General features: G+C 33.3%; 1 protein-coding gene across 2 annotated transcripts; it reads right to left on the reverse strand.

The window, feature by feature from the left end:
* Positions 1-6,478: 6,478 nt before the first annotated feature.
* Positions 6,479-15,294, reverse strand: LOC105965142 (uncharacterized). Of its 2 annotated transcripts, XM_012989667.2 has the most exons (11): positions 15,049-15,291; positions 12,584-12,678; positions 11,035-11,092; positions 10,729-10,926; positions 10,524-10,600; positions 9,148-9,230; positions 8,380-8,431; positions 8,224-8,292; positions 7,946-8,032; positions 7,766-7,827; positions 6,479-6,752 (listed from the first exon to the last, which is right to left on the reverse strand). In XM_012989667.2, the coding sequence occupies exons 1-11, from the start codon at positions 15,179-15,181 to the stop codon at positions 6,590-6,592; spliced, it is 1,077 nt and encodes a 358-aa protein (XP_012845121.1). In that variant the 5' UTR covers positions 15,182-15,291; the 3' UTR covers positions 6,479-6,589. The 2 variants fall into 2 exon arrangements, with proteins under 2 accessions (XP_012845121.1, XP_088677052.1); XM_088820926.1 differs by having other exon boundaries at positions 8,224-8,431; positions 15,049-15,294.
* Positions 15,295-25,628: the final 10,334 nt, after the last annotated feature.

Below are 25,628 nucleotides of genomic sequence, written 5' to 3' on the forward strand. Positions count from 1 at the left end.
CGATGGCTCGCCCAAGCGACTTTCCCATGAGCCCAACACCTTTGGCAGCAAGACTCCGAAGCATAATGATACGCATTTCTCCCAGCGAGTACATCATCCAAACTTTTCACACTACGCCGCATCTTTTCCTCGGTCACCCTTTAACCCACAGCTATCAGATAGAAATCGGCCAAGAACGAGAGGTGATGCACAGAGACAGAGAGTTCCAATACCGTCTGATCATGAACCCACTCAACCAACCAAACGAACCTTCTCCTCTACCGAACTTGCTTCCCACCCAAAACGGAGATGTAAATCCCGATACAACAGAAACAAGAACCAACATAGTTCAACCACCACCCACACAACAACCACCAATGAAGATCTTAGTATGGAATTGTCGGGGGGCCAATAGGCCTGATTTCCAAAGTGCAGCTAGAGATCTAGTTGCACGAAACCACCCTTCGATATTTGTGGTTCTAGATACTAAAATGAATACTGGCCCTGCGTCTCATGCTGTCAGGAGCCTCCTATTTGATGAATCTATTTTGATTCCGGCAGATGGCAATGCAGGAGGAATATGGATCTTATGGAACTCAGGACAAGTCATGCTATCACATGTGCAGACTACTAACCGAATGGTGAATGCAATCGCCACAATCAACAATGGAGACCCACCGTTCCTCTTCTCCGCAGTCTACAACTATCCACAACCTCACTTGCAAATGCAGGTATGGAATCAATTAATGCATATTGCTACTACCAATTCTATGAACTGGTTAATTATGGGTGATTTTAATAATATCTTAAACGAAAACGAAAAAAAAGGCGGAAGACGACCATCCTTGAATATAATGCAACAATTTCGAGACTGCGTAGCTAATTGTGAATTAATTGACTTAGGTTTTAGTGGCCATCCTTTTACATGGAATAACCGTCAATATGGTAGATCATTTATCTGTGAAAGACTTGATCGTGCACTTGCTAATATGTCATGGTATAATTGCTTTCCAAATACTAAAATCTATCACTTAGCCTCCAGTACATCTGACCACAACCCTATTCTTTTAGACACACATCACTCGTCTTCCCCTAGAAGGAAACAATTTCGATATAAAAAAGTTTGGTCTAACCATGAATCTTTTGCTAATGTTGTGGCTGAATCGTGGGCTAGAAAAATTAACCCTAATTCTAATAATGAATTTCAAAAATTTTGCTGGATTTTCCGATATAGAGCCAGTTGATGGAAAAGAAATGTTTATGGAAATCTGGATAAAAATATTGAATATATTATGAATAGGATTGAAAAATGCACTTTTGAACTTGATAACAATTATTCGATCCCCATTTATGAGGAACTAAACAGACTCAGAAATCAACATCAAAACCTCCTTAAAGAAAAGGAAATCTTTTGGAAACAAAGGTCTAGAGTCCTTTGGCTTAAGGAAGGAGATAATAACACAAAATTCTTTCATGCATATGCCACAAATAGATAACGTACTAATACTATACATAGCTTAAAAATCAATAACCAATGGATTTACAACGTGGAAGATATTCAAAAATATTTTTTGGAACATTTCAAAACTATCTCTACCTCCTCGAAACCTAATCCAAACATTTTTCAAAATATTTGTTGCCCACGGCTAGGTTTGGAGGAGCATATTCCCCTTATCAAAGATATTTCAAATAATGAAATAAAACAAGCTCTTTTCCGCATTGGCCCAGACAAGGCCCCCGGACCGGATGGTCTTAATGGGCATTTTTTCCAAACATACTGGGACATTGTGGGACCATCCATCCATCGAACAATTTTTAGATTTTTTGAATCATCTGAACTTCCCCCTTTTTTAAATGAAACCAAAATCATTCTTATTCCGAAAAATAATAACCCCTATAATATCAATCATTTTCGCCCAATAAGTTTGTGTAATGTTCCATATAAAATCATTTCAAACATTTTGGTCAATCGAATTAGACCGTATCTTAGCAAATTGATTACTCCACTTCAAAATGCGTTTGTCCCCAAACGGCAAATTGGGGATAATATTATCATGGCTCATGAACTTCTTCACACAATGAAATCAAAAAAAACAAAATCATCTTTTATGGCGGTAAAAATAGATATAGAAAAAGCCTATGATAAACTAGAATGGAATTTCATTAACATGGTTCTTCATAAATTAAACTTCCCGAATCTGTTAATAAAATGGATTATGGCTTGCATTACATCGGTATCTTTTTCTCTATCCGTAAACGGACATACTTCTGAAACATGGAAACCGGAAAGAGGTCTCCGACAAGGAGACTCATTATCTTCGTATATTTTTATTCTTTGCCTAAATTTTCTCATTTTAAAATTTCTGGAAGGACAGAAACGCTCATGTTTTGATGCTTTGCAAATAAACAAACAGTGTCCGCCTATTCCAATTTTAGGTTTTGCGGACGACTGTATCATTTTTTCAAAAACCAGTGATAAATCATTAAATTTTATTCAAGATACCCTAAAAAATTTTCCTCTTGAATCAGGGCTTAGTATCTGCTGGACAAAATCCAAAATCTTCTTCTCCAAAAACATCACTCAAAACAGAAAACGGGAAATATGCCAAAAGCTACAAATAAAAAAAGGCAACGTCGGGGATAAATATCTGGGTCTGCCCATTATCATTAACCGTGTGTCTAAAGCAACGTTTTTTGATATTATTTCTAAAACCCAAGCAAAAATCTCGACATGGTATAACCAATTCCTATCCCATGTTGGTCGGTATACTCTGATTAATCACGTTATTAATGCCCTACCAAATTATACCATGAATTCTTTCAAACTTCCGGACGTCACCATTAATATATTGAACTCTATAAATAAATTCTTTTTACGGAATTCCTCTCCTAACTCTAATAGAAAGAGCCCCATCCTATGGAATACTATTTGTCAACCAAAAATTTACGGAGGACTTGGAATTAAAAACCTTAAAATCCTAAATAAAGCTTTCCTTTTAAAACTGGGATGGAGACTCCTTACAGATAAAACATCCATTTGGGCACAATTGATGAAAAACAAATATTTCCCCCAAACAAACTTCCTGAATGCTCCCAAACCCAAAGGTTATAATAGTGGCATATGGAAAAATATACACAAAACTATCGACATTATCACAAAATGTAAATTTTGGATCCTTGGAAAAGGTAATAAAATCAATTTTTGGTTTGATAAATGGATTGGAAATTTTACTATTGCAGAATACACTCATAGCATCTCCCACGAACTCATCAACCTTAAAGTCTCAGCTCTCATTAATCCTCAGACTAGATCTTGGAATCTATCTCACATTATTAACCATGTGCCAGATTTCATTATAAAACGCATAACTGCTGTACATATATATTCCCGCTAATCCTATACAAGATAAATTTGTCTGGGCATTTTCCAAAACTGGTATATTTACACTCAAAAGCGCCTACTCATCATGGCTACTTGATTGCTCAAACCCTACACAAAATCCCACCCTCCCATGGAATTCTATATGGAAACTTCAAGTTCACCCTAGAATAAAAAATTTCATATGGCAATCAGCCCACCAAGCCATACCAACAGCTGAATTTCTTTTCAAAAGAAAAATGTTACCAACAAATCTCTGCCCTTTATGTAAAATAGAACCGGAAACCATATCCCACATTTTCCTCTCATGCACTTTGTTTAACCCCACTAGAATAAAAATCCCATGGACAAATAATACTACAAACTTTAACATATGCTCCCACCTTTTTAGAGTTGCAAGATCTCACATTTCTTATAATCAGACTGCAATTGTATTTTGGTTAATATGGAAAGCTAGAAATGAATACATATTCCAGAATAAACCTATAAATAACCATCTAATCTGGAATATGTCATCACACTACTCTCTTCGAAATACTCAAACTAACCCTCCACAAATTACCATAACTCTTAAATGGAAACCCCCACCAACAAACTGGTTTAAACTTAATTCAGATGGCTCGTCAAATAAAAACATGGGAATAGCAGGTATCGGTGGCATTATCCGTGATGATGTTGGAAATTTCGTATCTGCTTTCTCAAAAAATATTGGATGTACCACGAATAATAAAGCAGAAATTTGGGCTTGCTTCTTTGGTCTCCAACAGGCAAGAAATCTTGATATTAAACAACTTGTAATAGAAACAGATTCAACTTCAACTTTCTTGTTATCATGCATCAAGAAGGAAGCACCTCACTGATACGATATATTATTTAATATATCGTTTAATTATTAGTTTAGTTAATAGTTTATTATTAATTAATTAGATTAGTATATTTATAATAAATATTACCGTGAGTTAGTAGTGGTTAGGATATTATTAAGTATTTTATTAGTTAGGTCATTACCTTTCCTAGTTAGATTAGGATTCTAGGGTTTTATTCTCTTTAAATAGTCGTCTTGTGCTAGGGTTTTATAATGAAGAGAAATAATAAAAAAGAGTTTTCTTACGTTTAGTAAAGAAATCTTATGATACACAAGAGATCGCATCAATTGGTATCAGAGCGAAGTTGCGATTAACACCAACGCTTCGTTAGCAAGGCAGCGATTACATCAAAGCTACGCAGGAGCAAAGTTGAGATCACATCAAAACTTTGTGAAAATCATGATGTCAGAAACAAGACGGTTGGAGCGATTGGAAAAATCCGTAGAGAAATTACGGATTAATTTTCAGAAATTACTCGAACAAAGTCAAGGACGACGTCAACGCCATCACAAAAGCCGAAGGGACCGCTGCCGAAGGGACCGCCGCCCGTCACCGCCACCGCCGCTGCCGCTGCCGAGCCTATTCCCGGAGGAAGAGGAAGAAGACGACGATGACTTTTTCGAACAGTCACCGCCACTACCACCGCCGCCGCCGTTGCCGAGCCTATTGCCGGAAGAAGAGGAAGAGGACGACGATGATTGTTTCGAAGAACCCCAATTTTTTGTGAGTTCGCCAAAAGATGAATTATCGGATTCACTTGAGGTAATTTGGGACGAAGGTGAGGAATTAACTAAGGAAGAGAACGAAGAACTACAGTGGATATTAGAAGAGTCCCACGATATTCAAAAGAAAGGAGACGAACAAGATTTGGTGACTGTGAATGAGCCCGGATCTGTTAAGACGACCGAGAAAAATAAAAGCATGATATTGATTGTGAAGGAGATGAAATTTGAAAAGGCAATTGAGAAGGTTGATTTGTCGGGAAAAAGATTGAATATTTTCGCTAAAGTAGCCTTTGTTATTTCATTGGATCAGCATGAACAATGTGGTAAAAAGCTCGGTCGTTCATCGTGTTTTTCGGAGTCAATCGGGAAGCAAGTCGATGAAGTCAAACATAGGTGGAAACGCAAAGGAGAGAGACCAAATTGACTCGAACCTTGAGGACAAGGTTCATTTCAAGAGGGGTGGTTTGATACGATATATTATTTAATATATCGTTTAATTATTAGTTTAGTTAATAGTTTATTATTAATTAATTAGATTAGTATATTTATAATAAATATTACCGTGAGTTAGTAGTGGTTAGGATATTATTAAGTATTTTATTAGTTAGGTCATTACCTTTCCTAGTTAGATTAGGATTCTAGGGTTTTATTCTCTTTAAATAGTCGTCTTGTGCTAGGGTTTTATAATGAAGAGAAATAATAAAAAAGAGTTTTCTTACGTTTAGTAAAGAAATCTTATGATACACAAGAGATCGCATCACTCACACCGGCCACCAAACACTTCTCAGGGATCTACAGAGGGATCTACAGGCACTACTGACTGAATTCCAGAATGTCGTCATCAACTTCGGCTATAGGGAAATAAACAGCGTAGCGGACGTATTAGCAAAACGAGGAGCGGAGCTAAATCTCGATGAAGTTTTATTCTATGATGAATGTCCCCCGTTTCTTACTAGTTATATATATGCAGATAAAACATCAAACTTTAATAGATGTACTACCCGTGTTTGTAACTGCATCTTTTGTTAAATATGTAATGTAGTTCGGCTTTATGTGTTCAAAAAAAAAAAAAAAAAACTCTAAATTATCCCAAAATTTATAAATGATCTTTTTATATTTGAAGTTTTACATATTCCTATTATTTTACGTGTATATTATTTATTAAAAAAAAAATCAGGGGCGCTGCCCCCGAACCCCCGTAAATTTTTAGTCTAATCTCGCACCTCCTTAGCGAAAAACCTGAATTCGCCACTGCCTGCCAGTATACCACAATTGTTTTGGTACAGTAATGATATGCAACCTTCCATTAACATAAGTTACGATTGGTATGCAGTAATGATCAAAAAGTTTGATATCCCTACCAATATCACTCCTAAATGACACAAGGCATTTAAAACAAAAGGGTTTAGTTTAAAGGCTGGTAAATATCAATAAACCAATATCTTGGTGTGGCCTGATACAAATTAAAACATTTTGGAGAAAAGACAAGAAAAAACAAATATTATATTATATATATATATATATATATATATATATATATATGAGGGATTTCAATCATAATTTTCCCCCTTAAATGCAACATGTGATCATGTTTATAGCAAGAATATGGATATTAAGAGCTAAAACAAAAGATAATAGTGTTAAAATTTGTTCCCTTGTGGTGGCACTATTATTTCGTTATGTGGAGCAACCCTAGTTGAACCAACATCCTCAGACGCTCCACTCCCTCTTGTTGCTTCTCCACGCGCCTCACCTATCTCCTCATCACCAATCTCGGCACTCTTCTTTTTGCTTTTATCACCCCTGTCATTTTTCATTGGTTTAAAACATCATTAATCACTCTTTTTCTCATACTATTCTTATACTTATTGTTATAATAATAATAATAATAATAATAATAATAATAATAATAATAATAATAATAATAATAATAATAATAATAATAATGGTAAATTACGAAAACCAGCCTAAACTTAGGCTAAATAACGAAAAACACCCCCACCTATTCGTAATTACCAAAAACTATTGAGGTTTGTTTCCGTCTTACACCAACCCCTCACAGTGTGACTTCTCACGGATTTTTTTTATCCCAGGGAAGAGACATTACACAATTTCAGAAATTTTTTATTTTATTTATCACCTCTTTCACAAAAGGTATAATAGACTGTACACATGTTTTGTTAAAAAACTCGATCAACAGTTAATCAGATGGGGCTTTTGGCTATTACGGATATGTGGGGGTGTTTTTAGATATTTAGCCTAAATTCAGGGAGTTTTTTGTAATTTACCCTTATTATTATTATTTAGGGTAAATTACACCCACACCCCTGAGGTATGCTTAAATAACTATAAGGTCCCTATGGTATCGATAATTACACTCACCCCCCTGAAACATAGTTATAAACTCTAATGGGATAATGCATTGGATACGTTATTGCGATAGAGTTCTAACGGACTATATATTGATTTCAGGAAGTGGTGGAGACGATAAAGAGTTATGGGTGATTTAAGTAATATTTCGGGAGGCATGTCACCTCATTACTCCCCATAACTCTATGTTATCTCCACCACTAGCTAAAGGTAATAGGCCATTAGAACCCTATCGGAATAATATATCCAATGTATTATCCCGTTAGAGTTTCTAACTACATTTCAGGGGGTGATTGTAATTATCAATACCAAGCGACCTTACAGTTATTTAAGCATACCTCAGGGGTGTTGGTGTAATTTACCCTATTATTTATTTAGTTTACTTTCTCTTTATCTCTGCTTTGCTTCTAAGGTCTACAAATTAAAAATGCTGAGATTTTGCGTACCTTGAGTATATAATAATGCCAACCGCAACAGTAGCAAAGGCTACAAAGTACATCCAATCAACCTGGATAAATAAATAACGAATCCTAATTAGATAACTCATAAAAAAAAGATTAAATTTATAAGTGAAAAATCATAATTTAATTTGCTTCCGTTTCTTTATTTTTTATTTTTTACCATACCTTCTGATGGTATGCAAAGACTCGAATAAAAACAGACCACATATCAGATGTAAGCAGTGACAGATTTAGCATTGCAGATCCACTCATCTGCATAAATACATATACATATATAAGGAAATTTTATTGAATCAAAATAAAATTCGAAGGCTTGTTTGTATCCGAAACAGAGAAACAAATAAATAACCACAAAATAAATAGCTGACCGTTACACTCAAATATTGACCTCCATACTTATGTCGTCGTATCAATTTCGCTATAAAAATTTAAATAGTACGTACCTTAAGTAAAATTGGAACTCCGGAGTAAAACAGAAACATGGCCAGCGAAAATCCGACAAAAGGAAACGTCTGCTTCCCAAAAAAAAAAAGTAAGCTAAACAGTTTTCCGAATTCCAGTAAATAATAAATTTGGGAGAGAGAGAGAGAGAGAGATACCGTGCCAGATGACCACTGAATAGACTTGAGTTCATTGCGTTCAAATATGCTTCTGTACATATGGTTAAAGAAGTAGCATTTATACCATTCCAACATGATCCAATTAAATTGAACCATGCAGTGGTGAGTGAAGAACTGCAACACTCAGTGGGGAAGCCAGTGTAGGGTCCGGGGGGCCATGCCCCCACTTTAAATTTTATTTTTCTTTACTGTTGTATATGTATATATAATTTATTTGTTTTGTATTGTGCCCCTATGATTTTTAAAACTTTAGTTTTATTTTAAAAATAAAATTTATTATTTCTATTGAAGAGAACAAAAAAATAATAAATGAGTGTAAAAGGTCGTATAAGGAAGTTACGAATTGTGACTCGAAACCGGGGCGACTCCCACCCTATTTTGAAAAACATTCCACTATGTTATACCTTTATATTTAGTTAGTCCACCCAAAATTCAAATTAATTCAAAAAGAGTCCTAAAAAGTTTTTTTTCTTTTTTTTTTTCACATCTTTTGATTTTCTCAAAAAAAAAAAAAAAAAAACCAAATCCTAAAAAATTTCGGGGGCTCTGCCCCCGAACCCCCCAAACTTTAAACCCCCATATAACAAAATTTTACACTCGTCGCTCTTAAAACAATCATTGTTTTCATATTTTTACGTTATTTTTTAATGTATGTTCGCCCCACCCGATGATAAAATTCTGGCTTCGTCACTGTGCAACAATAGAAACTAAAAAAAGAAAAAGAAAAAAAAAAACAGAGAAGGATACATTTGAATACCGCTGATGATGGAACCAAATATGCCTAAGAAAGCCATAAGCTCAACTCTGTCACCATTTTTAACAAAATATTCCTGCATACACGACGACGACGACGACGACAACAACAACAACAAATTGAATAATTGAAAATAAAAATAGGGTAAATTACAACCACCCCTGAGGTATGGTAAATTTACGAAAAATCCCCTCGTGTTTGGATAATTACATCTACCTCCCTCAACTATGATATTTTCCTACACCCCCACCCTTATGGTGTCAAATTCAACATAATCATCTAGATTTCGTGGAATGTGCTCTAGTTTGTACTCGTTTTATGTAAAAATACAGTTTCTGATGCACCACAATCTGATATATACAACCCAAAAAACACATATTATTATCATCTTGCTTCAAAATGTGGAGTTGGAATGAGATAAAACGGGTACAAAAGTAATCATATTCCATAGGATCTCGAAGATTCCACTAAATTTGAAACCGAAAGGGTGGACGTATAAGAATATTTCTAATTGAGGGGTGGTTGTAATTACCCAAACAAGAGGGAGGTTTTTGTCATTTGACCATACCTTAGAGGGTTGTAATTTACCGGCTTAGTTCCACTTTGCACCCTTAAAATATACCATTTTGGCACTTTGCACCCTCGAAATAAATTAATAGCACTTTGCACCCTCAAAATACAATAAATCATGCATAATGCAATTTTTAAAGCTAAAAAATATAAATTTAATATTTCTAGTGATATTTTTTTAGGACGCCAAATGTCAAATATTTTTTTTATTCATCAATCATTTTGAAACTTAAAGTTCAAAAATAAAAATACTTTTCATCAACATATTTAAAATTTATATTTTTTTTATCAAAATAAACTATTTTACGAAAAAAAAATCATTCAGCTATTCCGTTATCAAGTTATCTGAAAATCATATTTTCTTCCAAATATTTTCACCTATATTTTCAAACAGTTACATAAAAGATCCACCAATCGAATAACTTAGTGATAAAAGCTTTTTTTTATTTTTCTTTTGTAAGAAAATGTAGTTTTTTTAAATAATCCGGTGTAATTTTTACTTTTTTCGCACTTTGTCTGCTCAAAATTAGGTTTGAGGTTCAAGAAAATAACTTTATTTATTTATTTTGTACCCCGAAAAGAAATTCTCCAATGAAAAATGAAATTGCCTTTATTATTCAATTGAGGGTGCATTGTGAATGATTTATTGTGTTTTGAGGGTGCAAAGTGCTATTATTATTTTTCGAGGGTGCAAAGTGCCAAAATGGTATATTTTAAGGGTGCAAAGTGGAATTTAAGCCTAATTTACCCATATAAATGAATAGAAAGAATAAATATCCAAAATCCAGATGATACATACCTCAGTGACGTTAGTGACAGCATAAAGAGTGGCACCAGCAATAACAAGCATATCCCCTTTAAGAGGGTTGTTACCGCCTACATATATACTCAACATTAATTCATTAATTTATTTATGTATTAACTAAAAATAGAAAGAAAAAAAAAACAATTAATTATATGATTTATTTAGATAAAGAAAAAAGAAAAAGAAAAAAAGAACTTACTTGATTTCCTATCAGCAGAATGTACATCAGAGAAAACAACAATGACAAGACCAGCAATACATATTACTACACCAATCAGTTTTGTGTATCTATATTTGGTCTTCAGAACAAGCCATGTAAGAAATAGTACACAGGGTATTGTCCAACAACCCAGCAGCATTACACTTGTAATCGTTGTATACTGGTATGCCTTCACCACTGCATCCCCCACCATTATTAATTTTGTCACTTAAAACTATTTTTAATAGATTAATAATAATTAATAGTATAAGTATTAATACTAATACAAATTAATATGCAACTTACCAAGAAAGTTGGCTTCCACATCAACTAATCCAAGCAATATGTAGTAATACCATTTCGCCTGCTTTGTCAAATCATTTCATTTTGCAATTCTCTCATTTAGTAAAAAATACATTTAATGCACTATATACCAAAACCAGCATACAAAAACTTTCCTAAATATTTTTCTAAAAATTAATGTTAGAAAAACTCGTGTTTTTAGCGTTTCATCCCATATTATTAATAGGTTAAATGACACGTACACCCCTGAGGTACACTAAAGTAACTTTAAGGTTCTTGTGGTATTGATAATTACAGCCACACCCCTAAAAAAAAATTACCGGACCCAAGATTTCATGTCCTGGGGACACTCGCGGAACTTCTATGGGGCAAGGGGGACTCTTGTCCCCCCATAATTTTTTATTTTTTTTACTATATATATACAAATAATTAGTAATTGGTTGATATATTAACTTTTATCTACTATTATATATTGATTTTTTATTACAAATATTTATATATAGCCCACATTAAAAAATAAATTATTATTCCACATTTTAAATTTAACTTTCTATTATACTTTATCCTATAAAATATTTTTCACAATCTCAATCCCTAATCTCTATTAAAGCTTATGATAAAAAAATAATATAACATAACAAAGAAAGTACTTTTTTTCTTTCTTCTCAATGTTTAAAGTATTCAATCTATCGAATTTCTATGTATTTCAAGATTTTATTTTTTTTAAAAACACTTTTACTTATTCGACTAAATGTTTCTATATTGCAATTTATTTTATATAAGTTTATGAATATTGTTCTGAGGGCACTGCCCCCGAATCCCACCATATTTTTATTAACTCTCTAAAGTTTTCGTCCCCTCCTACCGAACTGGTTCCGCCCCTGCCTGGACCGATATGCACTATATTTGTTTTCTGCAAGGGCGTTAACGCTACCATAGACAAAAATTTATAAATAATATGGATCGAATAAATGTTGGGGGAGTCATATCACCTCCTAACTTTATGTTGTCTCCACCACTTCCTGAAACTAATAGTCCGTTAGAACCCTAACGGGATAAAATATCCAATGCATTATTCCGTTAGAGTTTCTAACAATCTTTTAGGGGGTTGTTGTAATTACTGATACCATAGGCACCTTAAAGTTATTATAGCATACATCAGGAGTGTAGGTGTAATTTACCCTTATTAATATTATGCCCAAATAGAATTAAAATGGAGCTGAGACAAACACCACATCACTGCTAATAGCCAGTTAGTTACTGAGAAAGAAAAGAAAATTAACTACATTCACCATAGCATCAAATAATACACATACTATCCCCATTCGAAAATAATTAGCATATATAATATGAGCAACGATAAAATTCACTGTAGTTGAAAGTTCAAATTACTGTTTTGCCATCTACAAAAACATTAAATATCAGCAATGATCTTATTGTAATTTGCATAAAAAAATCTTGGAAATGAATTTTTTTTAATAGCGCAATAAAAGTTAACGTCGATAACTATTTTTTAATAGCGCAATAAAAGTTAACGTCGATAACTACTGACCTTGACAGGTTGCCTTCTGTAGAGCATAATGCTTCCATACACTAATGCCAATAGTACATAGTTGAAAAAAGACTGAGAAGTTGGTGCATTAATTCCTATCATAATTTTCACACAAATCATTAGAGATTATTGGATAAATTATGAATACACTAAAAATACACACTTACAAAAAAAATTATAGAAATAAATACTTATTTTGATGAAAAACTAAATACCCATACAAGTTGATATATAATATGTGACACATGTAAACATAATAATTACTTAGGGGCTAAGTTGGAATATATTCAAAAAATGAAGTTATTTTTAATTTTTAAAATAAATATATTCAAAAAATTATGTAAAAATAATTAAATATATCTCGTAACTTTAAATTTTTTTAGTTGTTTTGTAATTTTTTTGTTTACATTTTTATAATTTTTTATTCCATGAAATCGATTTTACATATTTTCATAATTTTTATTCTATAAAATTGATTTTATGTTACAAATATTTCATTATTATTAAATAAGTTAGGAATAACTCGAACAAGATTCTCCCATAATTCTCCGACAACATACCCCGGCAGGTTTTCATAATATCGCATAAATGGGGAGATTTTCATAATTAGACACTACCTCAGGGGTTTGTAATAATTTATCATATGTCCTTTTTCAAATAACAAAAATGTAAAATGGAATATAATTTTTATGTGAGTGTAAACGGTCAAACACCTGTGGGGATTTTCATAATAACACAAACATGGAGGGATTTTCGTAATTAGACCTTATCTCAGGAGGTTTCGCGTGATTTGCCATTTTTCTTTTCCTCTCATTCTTTTGAGTTAAACGGTCAAATTATAAATATATTTATCTTAACAGTTTTATGTGTAGGGTCTTTCTAATATAATTTTGTGATCTTATGATTTGTGGTGTGGTATGTTTTTTTTTTCAATTTAGTAAGAGTACAACAGTCTTTTAATATATCATTTTGGTGGAAAATTGGATTTGATCTTTCCCTTAATAATTTGTGGTATTTCGAATGATCGCGGCCAAACAATAAAAAGGGGCAAATGATGAATTAAAAAATATTATGTGCAAAAGTTTCATAATTTATTAGGGTAAATTACAAACACCCCCTGAGGTATGGTCAATTTACAAAAAATCCCTCTTCTTTGGATAATTATATATACCCCAACTATAATTTTTTCTTACATCTCCACCTTTATGGTGTCAAATTCAACATAATCATCTAGATTTCGTGGAATGTGCTATAGTTTGTACTCGTTTTGAGTAAAAATACAGTTTCTGATGCACCATAATCTGATATATACGAGCCAAAAAAACACATATTATGACCATCTTGCTTCAAAATGTAGAGTTCGAATGTGATAACACGGGGTACAAAAGTGATAATATTCCATATAATCTCGAAGATTCCACTAAATTTGAGGAGTTACGTTGAGAGGATGGTTGTAATTATCCAAACAAGAGGGGTTTTTTCGCAATTTGATCATACCTCAGGGGTGGCTGTAATTTACCCAATTTATTATTTCATTGACATAAATGATACTAGTAAAAGAGAATGAGGGCTTCCACCAGCCGCATAACGTGGACTGAACTTGTTATGCCCTTTCATTCTATGTTTCAAGGAAAAATCAAATGTTTTTTTTTTTCTTCTTTATTCTCATTGTCAATTATTATTTATGTATGCTTTGAATTGAACCATATATTTTATCCTAAAAATACCATTTTCTTTTTCAGTTTGTTACTTCATTGATTTTTTTTACATATTGATAGGTTTCAATTAGTATCATTTTGTTGGCTTTGTTTGATATTTACAAAATAACTAAATAATTTGGTGATAAATTAGTAATAATCAAAACTGGTTGATGGATATGCAATTTAAAGAAAAATAAAAAACAAGTATAATTTATGAAAGGAAAAATCTCATAATTGGAAATATATCCTTTTTTGGAAATATTAAAATTTCGATGTTCGGAAAGTTTCTAAATCTGTAATTAAATCATATCCCGTCTATAATTATTTATAATTTATGTAATCAAACAATACCATTGCTAATTTCTAGTTTTATGTAATCAAACCCGGGGCGAGTCCACCTTCAATTTTTAAAATTTCCCTATATTATACATATATATTTATTAAGCCCACCTTATTTTTATTAATTAGTCCAACCAAAATTCAAATTAATGCAAAAAGAAGCCCCAATTATTGTTAATTAGTCCACCAAAAATTAAAATTAATGCAAAAAAACTCTAATTTTTTTTTCTTTTCTTCATTTCTTTTCCTATTTTCTAATGTTGTCACAAAAAAATCCCATTCAAATTTTCGGGGGCACTGCGCCCCCGTACCACCGAAAATTTAAGCCCCCCCATGTACCAAATTCTTGAACCCGTCACTGAATCAAACCATCGATGCAAATGAGAGAGAGAGAGAGAGAGAGAGAGAGAGAGAGAGAGATGTAACCTCTTTTGGCCAAGGCGGAAGATGAAAATCCAGTTGAAGTGATGAGAAGAGAGAGGCATTGTCCCAAACCAAGTGCCAATAATGTTTTTTTGTTCCAAAGCTTGTTCAAATTCCCACCGCAGGATTCCTTCATTTTTTACTCTTACTTATTGTGTGTTGTTGTTCTAAACAAAAAAAAAGAGCAAACCAAAGAAGAATAAATAGGCAATTATTCAAAGATAAAGTTTCTCTTTCAAATTTGGTGAGGATAGCACATATTGATATAGGCATCACGTTGGCAAATATTAGTAAACTCATCATTGTGAAATAAAATAATATTAATACATGGATATGGTGTGTGGTTGACATTTGACAATGATTGAAACGTTGACAAATGTATAATTATGTGTGTATTTAAATTCTCTTAATCTCAAATCTCAAAAATGAAAACAATTCTCTTAGTCTCAAATATATAAGTATGTATATATATATGTATATAATTATGTGGTTCACCAAATTTTGTTTTTAGAAAAAACATTAATAAATAAAAAATTAAAGATTAAAAAAAAATCGGGTGAATCAGTCTATGTATAATCCGTCAGAACTACAATTTTCAAAATTATCCCAAAAATATATATAAATTTATGTCAAGTGCTTCATTTCTTGAAGAGATGCTCTATTTCCACCTTTTAATAATCTCTCTACACCGCAATCTTTACAAACTAAATATAATTCCTTAGAAAATGTCTTCAATACCCTTGAACACTAATTATTTTACATAGTTATTTTCTTACTCACAACCATCCATAAATCAATCATTAACATTGCATACAGTTGAACCTCTATAAATTATTATAGTGGGAACACAAATTTATTTATTTATTTAGCAAAATATTATCAAATTATTAACTATTAATTTATACATGAATTAATAATTCATTCATTTTTTAAAAAAAATTCAATAAATTAACGAGAACTTACAAAGATGATGAAGTGAAGAGTTCTACTACAAAGCTCAGTTGTCGGAGGGAAGCTCTTAAAACAACAATCATTTTGAATATTTTTTTGTTGAACTATGACAATAATGCACTGAAAGTTGATGCAAAATGATAAATTGGATTAGAATTGCAAAATAACTATTTAATTCGGAGAAAAACTATTAATAAACATTGGTGGAAATATCGAAAGAAATTATACGAACTCAAAGTGTATTTGAGTGCGAAACGAACTCTATCTCAATCAAAATGGCCCAAGGAACAAAACTCATGAGTAAAGCTCACGAATCACGTATGATTTCAGCAATCCAACCTCGTTTAAACTCCCAAAACTTTGTTTTTGCTATTTTAGGAAAGATGTAGAAAATTAATATTAAATCATAGAAAATTTAGGTTAGAATGGCTTTTGAGATCCTACACTGGGTGAAATACACCGGGTAGATCTTTACCATTCATATACACACAAACACACACACACCCACATTGGTATGTGTAGATCAATGGTAAAAAATCACCCGGTGTAACCTTCACCGGGTGTAGGATAGATAAAACCGGTTAGAATTCTATAAATTGGGTTATTTCCAAAATTACGAGAAATGGTAGAATCAGGCTCTAACTCCCTTTTGCTATTTTTGGTAATTTTTAGTATTTTCTTAGTTTAATTAGATTTTCTGTTATGTTATTATAAATATTTAGGACTTCATTTTGAGGAGAATTTTCGAATTTTATTAAAATCTTTACATTTTCTCTATTTTCTGTTGGATTCCCGAGTTTTTGATGGATTCCGAATATTCTTTTGTTCTATAAGATTAATTCGTAAGAATTAATTCCTCTTTCACGCTTTCGTTCTGCGTCAAAAGTCCTCTCACTATGTTCAAAAAGGTGAAAAATGAGATTGTAGATGATGCCAACTTCAACGAGAAAACAAAAGAAAATTTAAACATATTCCAATCAATTTTATAGATTAATCATAAATGTACAGTATGAAAAGTTATTTCTATACATTATTAATTTATTTTAGATGGGGTTCATAATAATTTTCAAATGGGGAAATTGGCTAGAAACTTCTTATTCTAGACTTATATAAGTGGATATTCATTCTAATAGATGAATATATGTGTAAGTCCTTGATCAATTAAATTAAATTATTAGTGTATAGACATAGATACCTCATTAATATTTATATGTAAATAGTTATTTATTCAGAGAACAAATCCCACAAATCTTTCACTCTTTCTCTCCTCTCTACATGGTCACACCCCTCTCTCCTCACACCTAACGCATCTCTCTCTCTCTCTCTCTCTCTCTCTCTCTCTCTCTCTCTCTCTCTCTCTCTCTCTCTCTCTCTCTCTCTCTCTCTCTCTCACACACACACACACACACACACACACACACACACCTATTTCTCTCTCTTTCAGGGCAGCTAAATGCGCTATCTCTCTCTCCCCTATTTCTCTCTCTTTCAAGGCAGCTAAATGTGAAAATTAATTCTTCATTTTTTAAAAAAATATTTAATTTTATTTGCATAAGTATTTTATAGCAATCTTCAATTATTAATTTTGTTGAGATCATATGAGTTGGATTTTAATTGTTATTTTGTATGTTTGCATTTTCTAATTAGTTTTACTTCAACAAACAATAAAAAAAAAATATTGAACAACAAAATAAATTTGCAACATATAATAGAAAACTGCAAATTGTAACTTATAACTGAAAATTAAATTGTAAGATTATTATATGATGTGCATCAACAATCTTAAAACAACCAATGAACAATTGTAATTGTTTAAGTTTCCTGATGGGGTAATATATTTACAAGAAATTGATTATGCTTTATCAAACAGTAAAAATAACTTGAAACAATAAAATGATCGTGAATTATGAAACGATAATTTTTTTGGCGCTCTAGAGGACCTTGTACATGTTAGCAACATGTACAAAAATGGATCGTCGTTCTCTTTTTTCTGGGCAAATACGAGTTGACACGCTTTGACGAGTATAATATTTATCACACACAAGGACTGTCTAGTTCCGAAGTTTGTCAATGGGACGTTCACATGAATGCAACGGGAAAACAATGTAACTAAAATCGCTCATATTCTCACACCGTGAACTTTTTCTCCATTGACATTGATTTTGTGGACGTCCGCATGCATTTAATATTGCTTTTTCTTTCTTCGATGTTGTTGAACAATGACTTGATCCTTTTTTTGCAGTGGCTGTTGAATGTGAAACAAAAAGAAATAATGATTGTACGATACAAAACAACAAATGTAATAATTGCTAATATTAACAACCACTAATTATAAACTACAATTACAAACGTGAAGGCAAACTGTAAACGGAAAATGATAAAGAATAAAGTATAAACTGTAAACTGTGAAGTATTAAATGCAAATACAAGAAGTTAATTATGAACTGTAATTAAACTGCAAACAAATAAAATAACAAACACAATAAACTTCCAAAAGAAAACAAAAAAAAAAATCCAAACTGCAACTTTTATAATTAATGCATTTGCAATTTGTGAACAAATAAATTTTCTATATTCACAAATGAAGAAAAAATAACAATATGCACACTACCCTACATCATCGTATGCAGTGGCGAATCCAGTTTTTTTGCCAAGGGTGTTCGAAATTAAATATAGTAAAAAGTATAATGGTTGGCTAATAGTTTACGGGGGTTCGGGGGCAGCGCCCCCGGATTTTTTTTTTTTTTTGAATATTGTACACATTAAATAATAAAAATCTTTAAAAATTTTAAATTTAAAGGGATTATTTTACCATTTTTGGGCAAATTTAGGAAATATTTAGACATAAAATTGGTGAAAATATTAAAGAAGTGGTAAACATATTAAAGTTGCAAGTGACAAAATGTACATTTCATTAACATATTTTGAATTCTCAAAAAGAAAAAAAAAACTCACGTAGTTGTTAATTTAGAAAAAAGAATTGAAATAATACATATATATATACAATATTTAGAATTTTGGAATAATTTATATTATATTTAATATAATATAAATTTAAAAATAAAAAAAAATTGAGTAAAATAAATTAAATTATAAGTTACAAATAGCAAAATATATGTTATATTAGGAGTTTTTTTTTTAAATATTAAAAAATACCCACATATTCAACAATTTTTAAAACAATTGAAATATTGTATGTAATGGAAAGTTAGGAATAAAAAAGAAAAAATAATACGGAGGTTCAGACTCACAATGTCCAATCTATTAGATGATTATAGCTATAGGTCCCTTGACCAAAAAAATAATATAAATTAAATAAAATGATAAGTAAATATATACATAAATACCCCAAACAATGTATTGTTTTATTTCAGGAAATAAGAGAGCAAATCTTTCATATTAAATGACGTGATTCATTACTTATATAAAAAAAAAAGTGACATGACTGCTGAGAAAAGTTTTGAGGGTGGAGGAAGAAGAAGGTGAGCGGCGTATTAGAGATTGAAGGCGGTGGAGTTTGATACGATGGAATGCAATTAAGAAAATTATCGCCCCGATCTTGAGTAGTGGTTCTATGGCAAGCGACCCACCAGATTTGATGACCTCTTCACAGGCGTTTCGCTTCCGCTTCCGCTTTGTCCCCTACAGTATCTCCGTCTTGGGCCCCACCATCCTCGCCGACTTTTACTGGTTGCACTCCATTGATTGGGTTAATTACGACGGCGACAACCCTAGGGTTTGTGGCGGAGCGAGGGGTAGCGTCAATGGATTTGGGGTGAGATGTTGTTTGTTGGCAGTAAGTCTCTTTTTCCGTTTTATTGTTTGCAATTTGCAATATCATGTTGCACATTAGTCTTTCATTCAAAAAGTTAGTGTTGCTTTCATTAATTTGTTTTCTGTTAGTTTTAGTTGTTTTCAATTTGCAATTTCATGTTACATATCATTTTCTCTTTTTGAACTTTATTTTATTTGGAAGAGTAGATTTATTTTTTGTTGTTTGATGTTTGTATTTACATGTGTATATTTATTTTTCATTTTGCAGTTACTGTTTGCATTCAGATAATGCAGTTGCTTGTTTGCATATGTCAAGTCATTGGCGACAGCGCCGCGGCAGCGGTGGTAATTTTTTCAAGCTTATGTTGTTGTTGTTTTTTTAATTGGGATGAGAGAGTTTATGGGATAATTTGATTTGAAAGAGAGATTTTTACGTGATTTGATTTAGGAGAGAGATTTTGAAATTTTGATTCGAAAGTAATAATGTCCTTATATTTCTTAACGGTATTTTTGGCACAAGATGTATAATGAACCTATAGAAAAATAGGACTTATGACTTGGATTTATTTCTATAAAGTTTAATTTCTAGGGGGCTACAGTAAATTGCCCCTTAATAAAAATAGGAAATTCTTAGTTGGACTTTTACCCATAAAATCTACTACAAGAGGACCTATAGCAAATTGCGTCTTTTCAAATATATATTATCTTACAAATCTTAAAAACTGATAATCGGGCTTTTTGCAAGGAGATCCCTGACCAACCATCTTTATTATTCTAGGTTTAGGTGTTATATCCCTTTCGCCAATAAGTCCATCCATTTTATATGTATTATAAATAAATGTAAACTTAATGTATATGACAAAACTACCCCATACCCTTTAAACTAAATCCTGATTGCAACCTCAATTTAACTTCAATTTCATCAATTTTGATCACAAAAATCCAAATTTTTTATGACTTTGTCCATTGTTAACCGGCGGTCAACGCGGGTCAGCGGCATTGACTTTTTTTTTTCCCGTCCGTCGCTGACCATTGACATTAAAATTATTATAAACACAATAATATTACTGTCAACCACATCAATATTAATATTCATTTTGCTTTTCTATTTTGTTTGATTTGTTGACCGGTCAACGTAATATAATGTGATATCTACTATTGTAATATTACTCTCGTTGCCAATAAAATTACTGTAAACACAATAATATTATGTCAACCACATCAATACTATTTTTTTTCTTTTTTATTTTGTTTGATTTGTTGACTGGTCAATGTAATAATATAACTGTCTACTTTTGTCATAATATTGTTGTTGATAGTAAAATTACTGTAAACAATAATATTACTGTCAACCACATCAATATTATTTTTGTTTTTTTATTTGTTTAATTTGTTGACTAGTCAACGTAATAATATTACTGACTACTATTGTAATGTTACTGTCGTTCACAATAAAATTACTTTAGACAATAATATTACTGTTGTTGACAGTAATATTACTGTAAACCAAATCAGTATTCATTTTTTTGGCTTTTTACTATGTTTGACTTTGTTGATTGATCAACATGTTAATATTACTGTATTACACAATAATAGTGATTTTTGTTGTGTTAATATTACTGTGCTAGAGAGTAATATAACAATATTAATGTGTTAAATAGTAATGTAGTTAATACTAATGGCAACCACAGTAATATTACTGTTTAAACGGGCCAAAGAATGTTCAGAAAAAAACTGAAAAAAAGTCAACACCGGAAACTACCGGGGACAGAAAAAAAAAACTCCATGCATGCGACAGTCAAAATTGAATAATTGGTGAAATTTGGGGTCAAATTGAGATTAAGTTAGATTAAATGGATGAAATTGGATCATATTAAAATGTAAGGGTTATTTTAATCTTTTACACACCTATGGATATTTTCTAGACTTTTTTGTAGAAGAGTTTTTGTCTGGATCCCATGAATAAATAGTTCATAATGGGCTTATTTGTGATAGTCCCTTGATAACTTAGCAAGTTATCCATGAGTTGGGATTGGAAAACAATATTACTTAAACAAATTTATTAATTTATTAAGTATTAATTCACTGAGATTTTTCTGTATATTGTTTACAAAATGAACAGTTGAGGCAGTTGTCTTAATTTATTGAATAATATTTGTAACTATTTCCAACGTGCAAAGGGGAAACATAAAAAAGAAAATATATGGCTTGATTATTGAACTTCTCTACCTACCTACCATTAATATAAAAAAAAAAAAAAAAAAGCCAACAAGTGAAGCAACTCCTAAAAAAAAAGATAAACAAGTGAAACAAAGCATTACTAAAGATTAAATATATTAGAAAGAACAATAATATATTATGAAATACCTTGCTTGATTACCTCTATGGTATTACAAGCCTGTTACATGAAATGCACCAAAACAATCTTGGCTAATTATGTCAAGCAAACGGTTTATGTGTATAAATCCAACTATTAATTTCTTATGTTTGTTAAGTGTATTATTTTTATTGAGTCTAACATACATCTAACAAAATATGGAAAATAAAAATCCAAAAATTATAGTCCATTTTATAGAAAGAGAGAGAGATTTATTTTCTCATTTTACTAACGTAAATAGACACCAGAGGTCTTTATGTCTTTGTATAATTAGTTTTGTTTATTTTTATTATTTTTTTGGATAATAAGACCTAAGCCTATATTCAACTAGTAAGTAGGACCTCCACCTATATAATTTCAACATATAGAACCTCTAGCCAATTTCCCCATGTTATTAATGGGATGCACTTTGCCAACTCTCGAGGTTACAATCTTAAGTTTTTTTATTTTTATTTTATGTTTGACTTTTATCTAGAATAATAAGTTATTATATAATTATCTACCAACTCTAAATATGATAAAATATAATATATTCACATTGATGTACGGTTATTGTGATAATAAATTGCAAAAAAATAAAAAATATTAATTAATAAGGTTAAAAAAGCCCAATAAATATGGCGTTTGACTTTGATCATTGTATTTTAATTTAGTATAATCTAATTGTTTTGATAAGCAGAACGACTATTTTCTTAAAACTAAATTAGTGATCAAGGAATTGATTTCTCAAATATATCGTTGAAGCTTTCTCAAATAATATTTCATATGAAATCTTTACTCTGTGTAAATAGTTAAACACATTGACAAAAAATATAAGAACTTACTTCGTACAAGGTTCTATATTATTTTTAATTTTTTTTTTTTTTGAAAATTGATCTTATGACTTGGCTTCCCAATATACGCGCCCTAAATGAATATTAAACATGGCAACTGTAAATCTTAAAGTATGCACAACAAAATTAAAAATAAATACAAGAAAAACAAATCTCCAACTGCGTTCTTCTGCTAAGTAATTATTTTTTAATCTCATCCAATCCCTTAACAACATACGTCGCCCTATGATTACTTTGAACATGATACTCCAGTGTGATGATGCTAAAATGTAGCTCATCTAGGGTGGTGTAGAAAATGAGCTGGGAGAGCAAAGCAGATCAGTAGCTTGACAACTTGATGATCTTGAGGTACCTGCAATCATAGAACACATGAACTAAGTCGGGGGTTGATACGGCGGAAACCCCTCCGACGCTCAAGTCAGACGTGCTGATCATAGAAATAGTCCAGAGAATACAATTAGTAGTATTGCTCAGTTAATAGGACGCACCTTATGGAATGAATTCAAACATTTATTTATAGCTTAGTTGAGATTGTCGGGCCCAAACCTTACTTGAAGGTGATTGGGCCTCGGTGATATTGGTCTTCGATATTGGGCTCGTGGCCCAGTACGTAAGTAATTTGTAGGCCCATTGGGTTGGCCCAATTATGCATATCATTAAGTCCCCCACTCTCGATTCGATGTGGGGGCCATGTTGAAATGGGTGTCAGATCGTGTTGAGAGTAAAATTTGTAGAAGTCGATCGTTGGCGGCGTATGGTCTAATGGTGTGCGAAAACGCATCGGAGCGTGTGTCGGAGGGGCGTGAAGGTGCGTTGGCGCGTAGCGCAACCAAGTTGTCGCGATGTAAGTTGCTTGAGTCGTCGGTGTTGTCCCGCGACGATGTAATAGCTCGGATCAAGTTATCTCCTCGTGGGAGTTGTCTCGTCGCGGGGTAATAGAGTTGATCGAGTTATCTCCTCGTGGGAGTTGTCTCGCGATAATGTAGTAGCACAGAGCGAGTATTCTCCTCGTGGGAGTTGTTATTTATCGACATTGTCAATATTGTGACGCGTTGCTTGTATGTGTTTACATATAGCCTTGTGCGTGATGTACTTGAGGAGGGGATCAGGCTCTCAAGATTTTTATATGGGGATCGTGCCCTTTGTTAGACCTCGTGGGTCGTAAGTATGTTTGGACCGTGGCCACGTTTTAATGAAGGACCCATCGAAAACAAGTAGATAAATTTGAGTAATCAAGCTGGCCAGGCCATATAGATTCCCATAATATTTCTAAGTGTTTCTAGGGTTTTAATCGTGCTAACTTGAGCTTGCGATTATATAGTGAATTTCGGGCGAGTTGTCTCCTCATGGGAGTTGTCTCGCAGCGAAGTTGTAGAATCATTGGATGACGCGCGACTGACGAGTGTGCGGATTGATGTCGCTCTGAGCGATTTCTCTCCTCGTGGGAGTTGTCTCGCAGCGAGTCTTATTATCGAGCGAGGTGGCTGCACGTGGGAGTTGCCTTGCAACGGATTTGTAGTGTCGAGCGAGTTGGCTCCTCGTGGGAGTTATCTCGCTGAGGGTTCGTAGTACCGAGCGAGTTGGCTCCTCGTGGGAGTTGTCTCGCTGCGGGTTCGTAGTACCGAGCGAGTTGGCTCCTCGTGGGAGTTGTTTCGCTACGGGTACGGAGCGAGTGGTCTCCTCGTGGGATTTTCCTTGCAAGATTTTGTAGGTCCGAGCGAGTTGTCTCCTCGTGGGAGTTGTCTCACTGCGGGATGTAGGACAGAGCGAGTTTGCTCCTCGTGGGAGTTTCCTCGCAAGGGGTTGTAGGTCCGAGCGAGTTGTCTCCTCGTGGGAGTTGTCTCACTACGGGATGTAGGACAGAGCGAGTTTGCTCCTCGTGGGAGTTGTCTCGCTGCTGGTTGTAGGACCGAGCGAGTTTGCTCCTTATGGGAGTTGTCTCGCAAGGGTTGTAGGACGGAGCGAGTTCTCTCCGCGTAGGAGTTATCTCGCTGTGGTTTCGTAGATCCGAGGGAGTTGGCTCCTCATGGGAGTTGTCTCGCTGCGGGTTGTCTCGCAAGCCCCCCACTCTCGGATCGATGTGGGAGCATAGTCGAAAAAGGTACCGGATCGTGTCGAGTGTAGATCGGTGTTGTGGTGTAACGTACATTGCTGGCGTGGTGTGGAGAAATAATAATTTTTATTTATCTGTGTGAGAGCGTGCGCGTTATGGTGAGGCGCACGGGAAAGCTCGTGCAATTTGGTGGAGCGCGTTGAAATTCTCGCGCGATTTGGTGACGCGAGGTGAAATCTACGCTCAATTTGGTTGAGCGGGTCGAAATTCGCACGCAATTATGTTTAACCAGTAGAAAACCGCGCGCGATCGGTTGGGTGTAGACATACCCGCGCGACTTGATGTAGAAGCAAGGGGCTCGCGCGATTGTGATGGGGTGATGGGATGCGCATTAATGGAGGAGAGAGAAAGATTTGCTTTGGGAGGTGTGTTGATGAGCTCCACGTGCTGTTGCCTCTTTTTCTTTCTATTATTTTATTTTATTTATTTATTTTATTTTTTATTAGTGGCGCATGCGCCCTGAGGCAGGTAAAGGCGGCCATGTGGGGCTGACGCGCGGTTTGGAGGGAGTCGTTTTCTAGGAGGCGCGCGGGCG

Source organism: Erythranthe guttata, chromosome 7 (genome assembly GCF_056151865.1).
Source record: "Erythranthe guttata isolate IM_541 chromosome 7, IM_541, whole genome shotgun sequence".
Lineage (NCBI taxonomy): Eukaryota > Viridiplantae > Streptophyta > Magnoliopsida > Lamiales > Phrymaceae > Erythranthe > Erythranthe guttata.

Coding starts and splice junctions, on each gene's coding strand:
- LOC105965142 (XM_088820926.1), bottom strand. CDS start 15,181: ATGAAGGAATCCTGCGGTGGGAATTTGAACAAGCTTTGGAACAAAAAA. Junction 10,927..11,034: donor TGTGGAAGCCAACTTTCTTG/GTAAGTTGCATA, acceptor TGGGGGATGCAG/TGGTGAAGGCATACCAGTAT. Junction 8,432..9,147: donor ATCATCAGCGGTATTCAAAT/GTATCCTTCTCT, acceptor CCATATGTACAG/AAGCATATTTGAACGCAATG.